Consider the following 10,537-nt stretch of genomic DNA (forward strand, 5'->3'; position numbering starts at 1 on the left):
TTATATATAAATATATAATATGTATATTTTTTTATATTTATATATATTTTACTAAACTATTAAAAAAATATTCGTAAATGTGTAGATATATATTTACGAATTAATTTTTACTCGTCCGAATATCTTTGCACTCGTAAATAATCACTTTTGCGTATTCAATGAGCTCAGGTTTAAAGTGATATTTTACAAATTACTTTATTGTTAATCCATTGTTAATTACAATCGAAATCCTTCCATCTTCTTGCATGATTAGTCATACAAATTCTCCTGCGCTGTATTATTAAGTATGTTAAATAAATATATAGTTGTACAGTATAGATTGTTAAATATTACATATGTATAGTGTAAGCTTACGAAGTGAATTATGCATATAAAAAATATTGTATATAAATAAACCAAATAAATAAACCAAAGTACAACAAAATATTTAAAAAGGGCAGAAAAAATATTGCAGTAATTTTTTCTTTATCACATTCTCTTCTCTCTCGGTTATATAATATTATCGAAAAAATCGACCAGCATCTCATATATGAAAACCTTTAAAAAATTATATTTGCAAAAAAAAATAAAAAAAAATGTTAAGTCCACGTGTGTCCGATCAATACATTTATATTCTTGTTCACGTATGTCGTTATCAGTGATACCTGAAGGCAATATGAAAAGCAGCGGCAGAGCTACTAACGATTTCAGTAAAGGATTGACTTTCGAAAAGTGTGTCTCGAAAGCATCCGGCGAGAGCGACATTATAATTACAGAACAAACCAAACTGTAAATTTATTCATACTAATAACACATATAATAGTACTTTGCATTCAGCAGAAATAGCTTTGCAACTGTTGTGAGATATGGCATTCATCTATTCGCTATCCTGCTATAATTTTTCAAAATATTGCTGAACAGTCATTATTTTGGCAGTACTTGTATCTTCTAAATCAATACCGTCTCCTACTTTTTTTGCGGGAAATTATTCAGAAGAACCTCTCCTACAACATATTTAGATGGCAATAAAATCGATGTGGTGTAATTTTTTACGCAATTTTACCATATCTTCTTTGCAAAAGTTATAATATCAAAACAAAAAAAAATTGCAAAAAATATATATAAAAACCTAGAAAAAAAATCTACATGCGTTATATATATAAAGTTACATTTATATAAAGTAAATGACATTTATATTTTTGTGTTCACGTATGACGTTATCAGTGATGTCTGAAGGTAATATGAAAAGCAGCGGCATAACTGCTAATGATTTCAGTAAAGGATTGACTTTCGGAAAGTGTGTCTCGAAGGTAGGAAAGAGAGAGAGAGAGAGAAGAAGAAGAGATAAAATAAACATATTAATTATTCTAATTTGTTTCCGGCAGTTTAAAGTGTTGTCGAATCTTGTAAAATCTTCGAAATTTTGAGATTTTCGATAGTGCAACAACATGAATAAGGACACAACTCGCATGAAACGGAATCCTAAGGAGACTGCGAATATCTTTAGTCAGCTATTTCTCTGGTTCGTTAGTATATATTTAATATAAAATTTCGAATACATTTTTAGCGAAAGAAATGCGAGATTTTTTATTCTTTAGAGAATTTTAGTTTCTACCAGAAAAAAAGTTAAAAAAAGACAAGTATTTTTTCTTTAATGAAAAAAATTCTTTCTTGAAGAAAATTTATAATTTTAAGGAAAAAAGAAAAGTACATAATACAGAAAATTTAAAGAAATAAAATACATATTTTACTTAATATATATTAGGATATACATCTATATATTAGCCACATACCATTCTAAATAAAATTCTATTTTAAATTTTGTCACGGATTAAATCGTCTAAAATAGAGACTTTACACTTTACAGTTCTTTTAATATTACATCAACAGAAAATTAATGAACTATTTTGCAGATAAGAAATTAAAAGGATTAACATTATGTAAAATTTGTGTTTAGTCATGTCCTTATTGTTTTTTTTTTATATACGTCAGTTCCAGCTATTATTTATCGTAATTATAACTATCATGATATATGATATTTTAGATTATTTTAGATCAAATATGAATCGCTGAACATTATCATATCGCATTGTTCGTGTATTAAAAGCAATTTCGTGTATTAAAAGCAATTGATTTTTTCCTATGTTTTAAAGAAACTTCTTGAAACACCTTGAATCTCTTAAGGAAACTAATTGATATATTGTAGTTCTATGTTTTAAAAAAACTTCTTGAAACACCTTGAATCTCTTAAGGAAACTAATTGATATATTGTAGTTAAAGTAATTTATATTTAAATTAACACATGGTATGTAAAGTAAAGTATATATGTGATGGAAATAATATATGTATGGGATATCCCCATAGATTATTTAGCAAAACTTTTCGATTTTGATGAAAGAAAGAGTGATATAGTTGGTGAATTATATCTTGTATAACTCATATACATTGACGAACTTGAGATAAATATGCAATTTATGTAAAATTTATGTTTAGTGTATTCGTAAAATATAAATAAATATATATACATATTTATATATAAAAATGATTATGTAAAGCATGTTTTTACATATAATGTATATACATTGTGTATACTAAATGTATGCGAATAAACTTTTCTTGAAACTCTTATACAGAAAATTTTTTTCCAGAATTTTATGTAATTATCTTTGTCGCAGATTTTATTTTAAAGTAAAATTTATATTATTGTTTCGCGATGCGTGCATAGGTGGACGCTAAACTTGTTTCTAAAAGGCTCAAAGACAGATCTGAAAGAATCTGACATTTATCAACTTTTAAAAGAAGATGACTCTGAAAAAGTCACAGATCATCTCGAAGAGTGAGTATTTCTTGCCTTTATTGAAAGCGTACAAACATAATAATAACGTTTATAATAATTATAGTTTTCATATATTCTATACAAAAAATATAATAAGTTAATTTATTAATAATTATACTAAACATACATTTTTTAATTACAATGCTTTATTTTTTGTTATTAGAAATAATAAAAATAAAATAATAATAAAATAAGAGAAAGTAAAGTTAATAAAAATTAACAACAACTCAACTGATAAATAAGATATCAAATTATAATATAATATAATTAATAATACGGGATATAATAAGATAAAGAATATTTTTAATTTAATATGAACTCTAATTCATTAAGAGATGTAATAATATTTTGTAAACATCGTAAGCATAACAATCTTCAAGCGAATAAATCTTTTTCTTTGACAGTTACATTACAGATTGCACAAATGTATCAAAGACTTTTGGCAAAATTCATAAAACTTTTAAGATATATATTCATTTAAGTATGAAATAATTATGAAAGTATTTTTGAATTGACTAACTTGTCGTGCAATTTCCTTTTCTCCAAAATTATTTCAAAGCACAAATGCCTAACATTCTAATGCGTTTGTTTAGATACTGGAATCGCGAATTGGAAAAGCTAAAGAAACTCGAATATACTGTGGGTAAAGACGGGCAGAAAGTGCCGTTGAAAGGAAATGCACGTCCGAGACTATACAAGGCGCTCTGCGGTGCCTTTTGGTTGCCATATTTCATTATCGGAATCTATGTATTTATACAGGTGAAAACTATTAGTAAAAAAAAGCACCAAATGCATAACAATATCTGCTAGCGTTACATGATACCAAATGAGAAAATCAATTAATCAAATATCCTGTATCGTCCGCGTTAACAGTTTTCGCGTTGAAAAGAAGAGAAAAGAAATGAGAAAAAAATGTATTCCCGCAATTTACAGGAAAATATTTATTAAGTTAGATTTTTTCTCTTTCTAGATTAATAAAAGATTACGTTAAAGATTTATATAAATACATCATGGAATATTAATCTCAATGAGCCCCTGTTTTTAGATATGCATATTGCGCGTTTTAATACCGATTTTGCAAGGTTGGATCATCAGCTATTTCATTGAGAAACCGAACTCAACGGACAAGATAGGGAAAAACGAGACAATGATTTATGTCGCTTGTTTAGTGATCTGTACCTTCAGTAGCGCCCTGTTGTCAAACCACACTACAATAATGTCACAACAATTTGGCATGAGATTACGCGTTGCCTGCAGCTCCCTCATCTACAGAAAGGTAATGTTATATAAGTTTTAAATAAGTTTTAAGCCTCAATACAATAATCTAAAAATTTTTCTACGGAAGAATAGAAAGATTCTGTTCTTTCTGAGTATAAATGGTATCTCGGGATCAATACCGATTATTGTGCGATTTTGATTAAACCTTGCGTGATCACGCTTCAATATTGAAAAAGTTCAGTACGAAAGATTCATCAGTATAAATCATTGATGTAATGAAATTTTTGTAAAATCGAAAGAAACTGATTTTACTGTTGGAAAAATTAATTTAAATGAGATTTCTTCAGTTTTTAAAGAAATGGGTTGCTATACACATTGAATTTACGATACCTATTCAGACTATTTATAATATTCATGATTCTAGGAAAAAGACATGCAAATATATATATATATATATACACACATATATATGTATTAAACATATGTAATTATATTAGTAATTATAATCTACAAATTCATATACTTTATATCATATATAATAAAATAATGTGCGATTTATTGTTATTAATATGTAATTATTAATGCATGCAATTATAAATTAAAACATTTATCAATCATTTATCAATAATATCTTGTTGTCTCAATAATGTCTCGTTGATTTTTGAACGTCTGATTTAAATTTCTTTGATTTCTATTTCGTAAATTCTCGTAGCATGTAAATGCAAAATTATTAAAAGACTATAATAATAGGTCAACTATTGTTAACAGAAATAACAAACAACTGTTATCTTCTTCATTAAATGTATCCTTCGACTTCGGTCGATAACGCTTGACGTACATTCAATGCTGAAATCCGTCGCGAATATGTATAAAGGAATGACGCATTCTTTTTTAAATGTGCACTTATCCTTCCAAATGCAATAAGCCACGTAGGTAGAAAAAAATATTAAATAAAAAAAAATTTATCCGTCACAATAAAAATGCCTCGTTGTTTTCTATCTTCTAATCGCGAGAAGCTACATTATTCGAATAATATTATATTAAATAACTTAAGAAAGAAGAAAAATAATTATTTGTGTTACTGGCTTTTATAAATCAAAGTTAAATTTTAAGTTAAATTTAATGATAGCTCAACTTTTAAAATAAATGGTCATTTTATAAATAGTGACTAGTTCATGATGCTACCTATTTTTACATAATGCTACCTATTTGAGAAAAAAGAAATTGACAGCATGAGAAAAAACAATTTTGATTTGTGTGTTTAAGAAATACAGTTATTCCCAGTAATAAATCGTGTAATTGTTTTGGAAACTATTGCAGATATTGCGATTGAATCAAACATCTTTAAGCCAAACCGGTGCTGGACAGATTGTGAATCTTCTCAGCAACGATGTCAATCGATTCGATTCATTATCATTGTGTCTGAATTTTATATGGATTATGCCTTTTCAGGTAACGTTTCGTTTAGCAAAAATTATTCGTGTATGTAAAAAAATCAGAAACAAGTAAACATTTTCAAAAAATATATCTTGCGATTATGTCTTCTTTAATTATTATTTCTTAAACTAATTAATTATTTACGTAGACAGTATTAATAAATACATTTATTTTACTTGCTATAGTTTAAAAAAAGTATTTTTATTTCTATTTCTATATACACTTTTGTCTCTTATTTCTTTCCTCTGAGATACAAATGAGAATAAAACTGAAATTTATGTTATAAGAACGCAGCATAATTTCGAATGTATTCATTATCTTCCTAGACATTATTTTATATAGTAAAAAGTTACCGATTAAAAAGTTACTAGTTTTTCTCTATTTACTAGGTCATAATTGTGGGATACCTAATGTGGCATAAAATCGGTGTCTCGATTTTTGTTGGCATCGGTTTATTGTTGATCATCAGCCTACCGATACAGGGAACCTTCAGTTTGCTAAGCCGTAACATAAGGGCCAAGATTGCGCCACTGACCGATCGACGAGTGCAGCTGATGAACGAGCTTATAGCTGGGATACAGGTACCTCTGGAATATCTTATATTTGTTATTTTATTTACAATTCTAAATAAATTTTATGAATTTAAAATTTTAAAATAACTTCTTTTTTTAATTTTACCAAAAAAAATCCACAAACTCTCGTTTAATTCTTTTTTCATTTCAGGTGATAAAAATGTACGCCTGGGAAAAACCGTTCAGCAAGATTGTATCGATAACGAGAGCGCTGGAAATCGAGAAGATTCAATTCTCATCGTACGTGCGTGCTTTGTATTTGGCTATCATAGTGTTTACCGAAAGGCTCCTTCTTTACTTTACATTAATAATGTTCGTATTATCGGGAAATAATCTGAATGCTGATGTAACTTACACTCTTACATCATTTTTCAACGTTCTTCAACTCACCGCGGCCTTGTACTTTCCGCAAGCCCTCGTATTATTGGGCGAAACGATGGTGTCTTTAAATCGATTGGAAGTACGTTATTGCATTTTGAATTGCACTATAAATCGATTCTCCTACTTTTTGCCCTTACGTATTTGGCCAATGACTAATAAAGCGTTCAACACACAGGATCTTCTGCTGATGGACGAAATAAATAAGGAATGCTTTAAAGGAACGCCGCGTTTGCCTACAGACGAAAAAGTGAGCAAAGCGACTGTTACAAACAATCAAATAGACATCTCCAACAATAAAAGTTCCGAGCAGGAATTGTATCATAGCCGTCCAGTTTGCGTGAAGCTTCATCGCGTCTCCGCAAACTGGATCAATGGTCAACTGCCACCGACATTGTGCGATGTTTCTGCGATCATCAACCCGGGCGAGCTGTATGCTTTGGTTGGCCCCGTGGGTTCCGGTAAGTCTTCCGTCCTCCATCTGCTGCTGAAAGAGCTGAATCCCGGCGCGGGTACCGTGGTTTTTACGCATGACTCTTCGAATAATGTTTCTTACGATAAAATGGTTAACGGTTATCACATGGACAACTTGAATCTGCGCATCTCCTACGCCAGCCAAGAACCCTGGCTCTTCGGTGGCACTGTAAAGGATAATATATTGTTTGGCCAACCCTTCGACAGAGTCAGATACAATGAGGTACACTGAAAGAAAATGTACTAAATACCAAAAAAATCTTCTGACTTCAAAAAATTGTTTATTTAATTACTAAATTATTTCCGTTAAAAAACATTTTTTAATTTTTGGCTGCTTGTTTAATATGTAAAACATAGTTTCTCTTTATTTTAATAGATAATTTTTTATCTTTAAACAAATATTTTTTTATATTATAATTTTTAATATTTTATTTAAAAAATTATAATTTCTATTATATGCAATCGAGTGAGTGTCGAGTAAAGATTTCTGAATCAGATTTTCAATCATCCAAATTGTTCTTTCCATTCAATTTCTATTCCAACTCGAAAAATTAAATTCAAATCTTTCATATAAAAATTTTATTTTATCGAAAAAATATAAGAACTTAGTATTGTCGATTGGCAAAAATATTAATCACATATTTTATCAAATTAATTGATCCTTTTTCTTTCTAATTGCTTTATATTTTCATAAAGTAATATATTTAATTCATAAGAGAATAATTCATATATCAAAAATAAATAAATGCGCACATTAAAACTAACACATATAATAATAAAATTAATTAATACTAGTATTAACAAGAAATTCCTTTATCAAGAGATAATGAAAAAAATATATAATATTATTATTTATTATAAGATTATATGTTAATAATAAGAGAGTTAAATATTCTTTATATAATCTGTTTAATTTTGCTTTTGAAGGGTTTCGTAAAGATGCAAGGAAGCTATAACGAATTGGTGAAATCAAGCAAAGATTTCATTGAGATGATGAATGAATTGACGACAAGCCATGAAACACAAAAGAAAGAAGAAAACGCGAGAAGAATCTCGGAAATGTCTTCGAAGAATATTTCGATATTCAGGCGTACTTCGGAAGTGACGATTGCAAGCTCCATCGTTGTAAGACAATCACTATTTGTTGACTCGTCATGTTTTCTCATTGTTTTTCTTAGACAAAAAAGTGGCTCAATATAAATCGAATTATTAGAACTATATACTCCGTTCGCACAGCTGTATTAATTATCAAAGATGTTTAACATAGCTTTGCGCGGTATAAAATCACAAATAATGTAATAATGAGATGTGTATAAATAATGTATAAATTAGAGAGTCTGAGTTTACTTAGATTTTCTTTATTCTGATTTTATACCGCGCAAAACTATATTAAATATCTTTGATATTTAATATAGCTGCGCGAACAGAGTATATATATCCAATTATTCGATTTATATTGAGTCAATTTTTGTCAAAGTGAAAATCTTTCTGTTTAGTATTCGGACATCGACGATTCAGATTACGTGCAAAACAATCCGGACGGTGAAGCAATGATGCACGGGCAGATATCCAGCAAAGTGTACAAAAAATATTTTCATTACGGTGGCAACTACTTCATTCTGTTCGTGCTGCTGCTATTCTTCGTCATCAGCCAGGTCGCTACCACCGGCAACGATTATTGGGTTTCGTACTGGACCGATGTGGAAGAGCTCAGGCAAAATGAAGACAATGTCGACGCCATTCAATTCAGTAAAAAGTACATGGACACGCGTAACGACAGCTTCCTGGCATCGATCTTCACCCTGAATTCTGACGGTCTGCTCAGTACCATAGACGCCATATACGTTTACACATTCTGCATTGCCACTTGCACCGTAACCACATTGTTCCGCAGCTTCCTCTTTATGAAGATCTGCATGAACTCCAGCATCAACCTGCACAACACTATGTTCTCCAATTTGTTGCCGGCGCGCATGTCCTTTTTCCACACCAATCCTTCCGGTAAGCGCAGCAATGAAATGAATAAAGAAGAATAATATAAACAAAGACAAATATGTCAGATAAGAGAATTATAATAATTCTAAAATTTGGATTATTTTGAATTTGAAAACAAAAGAATTGAAATATTTTCTTTTAAATTTCACAAGTATTATCGATATTATAATGATTCCTATGTTTATCTGCGATAGATTAAAATATGATGATTGACAAAAATAAATTTTGAATCACGTATCTCTGTAGCATTACAATAAAAATTACAATTATTGAAATAATTATTATATATAATAATTTTACTTTTCTTGGAACATAAAAATCAAATCATATATATATTTTAAAACTTTTATATTTTTTATAGTTTCTTTTTTTTAGATATCACCTAAATATAAATTTTTTCAGGTCGAATTTTAAATAGATTTTCAAAGGACATTGGCGTGATAGACGAGCTGCTACCCGTAATAATGCTAGAGGCACTTCAGATGAGCAGTGTAATATTGGCTATACTAATCATGGTGTCGATACTTAATGGGTGGATGATAATACCGATAGTGATACTGACTATTTTATTTTCTTTGATAACAAAGTTCTATCTTAGGATTGCACAAAGTGTCAAACGTCTTGAAGGAATAAGTAAGTATTCAGAAAAGTAACCGTTCATTGAAGTTTATGGCATATACAGCAATATTTTTCTTAGATGTTTCTTAAATCATCAAAATCGAACTTTTGATTTTGAAGTTCTCACATAACTTTTATAATTTAGAATTATTAGATTCATTGAACGCCAGTATATCTGGATTCTAACGTCCTTGGAGCAGATAAATGAGCTACACTGTTGGAAAATTTGTGTTTTCTTGTAAAAAAATATCCCGGTTAAAATTTTTGTATTAAATATTTAAAATGTGAAACATTTCATGTGTTAATTTAACATATTGCTGTTGTGTTAATAGAATCCAAATGTTAAATTATTAAAACAAATAAAAATAGTTTAAGAATAAAACAATGTGCACATGTTTTTAATTTTACATAGTGGATATATTTCGTATTATTAGTGATAGAATTTATCTGTTAAAATTTACAGAAAAAAGATGTTGATTTTATTTTACAATAGGAGTGAGAATAGACTACAGACTGTCAATAATATTTTTCCAAGTTAATTTTATCGTTAATTAATTGGTAATCTTCGAGTTAAAAAAAAAAAAATTGTTTTTTGTTAATTTTTAGGCAATGTATCTGGTAGCAACGTAGGTTTAGCAATTTCGCAATCACTAATTTTGGCCAGCGGTATGCAATACGGCGTAAAACAGATAGCCGAGACTTTTTCGCTGATGACAGCTGTGGAAAGAATTCTCCAGTATACAAATCTTCCCGCGGAATCAGCTGTTACCTCGGACGACCCTCCGCCGCCTACGTGGCCAGCCCAAGGGCAATTAACGTTCAAGGATGTCAGCATGAAGTACGACAAGAACGATCCGTTTATCTTGAAGGTGGGAGAAGCAATTTACTTTATTACAATTAAATGTACGTCATATATTTCATCCGTGCATTATTTCGCAGAATCTGAACTTCTCTATCGAGCCTGGCTGGAAGATCGGTGTAGTGGGACGAACTGGTGCCGGCAAATCTTCGTTAATCTCCGCGCTCTTCC

General features: G+C 29.6%; 2 protein-coding genes and 1 long non-coding RNA gene across 3 annotated transcripts in view; 2 read left to right on the forward strand and 1 right to left on the reverse strand.

Moving 5' to 3' along the window:
- Positions 1 to 736: 736 nt before the first annotated feature.
- LOC115243458 (multidrug resistance-associated protein 4-like) overlaps positions 737 to 10,537 on the forward strand; it is a 29,519-nt gene continuing 19,718 nt past the window's right edge. The window contains exons 1-8 of the mRNA XM_029820505.1: positions 737 to 1,501; positions 2,705 to 2,815; positions 3,409 to 3,574; positions 3,861 to 4,091; positions 5,354 to 5,485; positions 5,860 to 6,051; positions 6,194 to 6,502; positions 6,599 to 7,117. Of these exons, the coding sequence (XP_029676365.1) occupies positions 1,428 to 1,501; positions 2,705 to 2,815; positions 3,409 to 3,574; positions 3,861 to 4,091; positions 5,354 to 5,485; positions 5,860 to 6,051; positions 6,194 to 6,502; positions 6,599 to 7,117 (1,734 nt within the window). The 5' untranslated portion in view covers positions 737 to 1,427. The remainder of the gene's footprint in view (positions 1,502 to 2,704; positions 2,816 to 3,408; positions 3,575 to 3,860; positions 4,092 to 5,353; positions 5,486 to 5,859; positions 6,052 to 6,193; positions 6,503 to 6,598; positions 7,118 to 10,537) is intronic.
- LOC115243516 lies at positions 1,951 to 2,498 on the reverse strand. The gene is made up of 2 exons (XR_003885236.1): positions 2,217 to 2,498; positions 1,951 to 2,148 (listed from the first exon to the last, which is right to left on the reverse strand). It is a non-coding gene; the product is annotated as an uncharacterized LOC115243516 (long non-coding RNA).
- LOC115243499 (probable multidrug resistance-associated protein lethal(2)03659) overlaps positions 10,110 to 10,537 on the forward strand; it is a 22,380-nt gene continuing 21,952 nt past the window's right edge. Inside the window, exons 1-2 of the mRNA XM_029820571.1 lie at positions 10,110 to 10,376; positions 10,447 to 10,537. Of these exons, the coding sequence (XP_029676431.1) occupies positions 10,176 to 10,376; positions 10,447 to 10,537 (292 nt within the window). The 5' untranslated portion in view covers positions 10,110 to 10,175. The remainder of the gene's footprint in view (positions 10,377 to 10,446) is intronic.

This window comes from Formica exsecta, unplaced genomic scaffold, assembly GCF_003651465.1.
Source record: "Formica exsecta isolate Colony F162 unplaced genomic scaffold, ASM365146v1 scaffold120, whole genome shotgun sequence".
In the NCBI taxonomy this organism is placed as follows: domain Eukaryota; kingdom Metazoa; phylum Arthropoda; class Insecta; order Hymenoptera; family Formicidae; genus Formica; species Formica exsecta.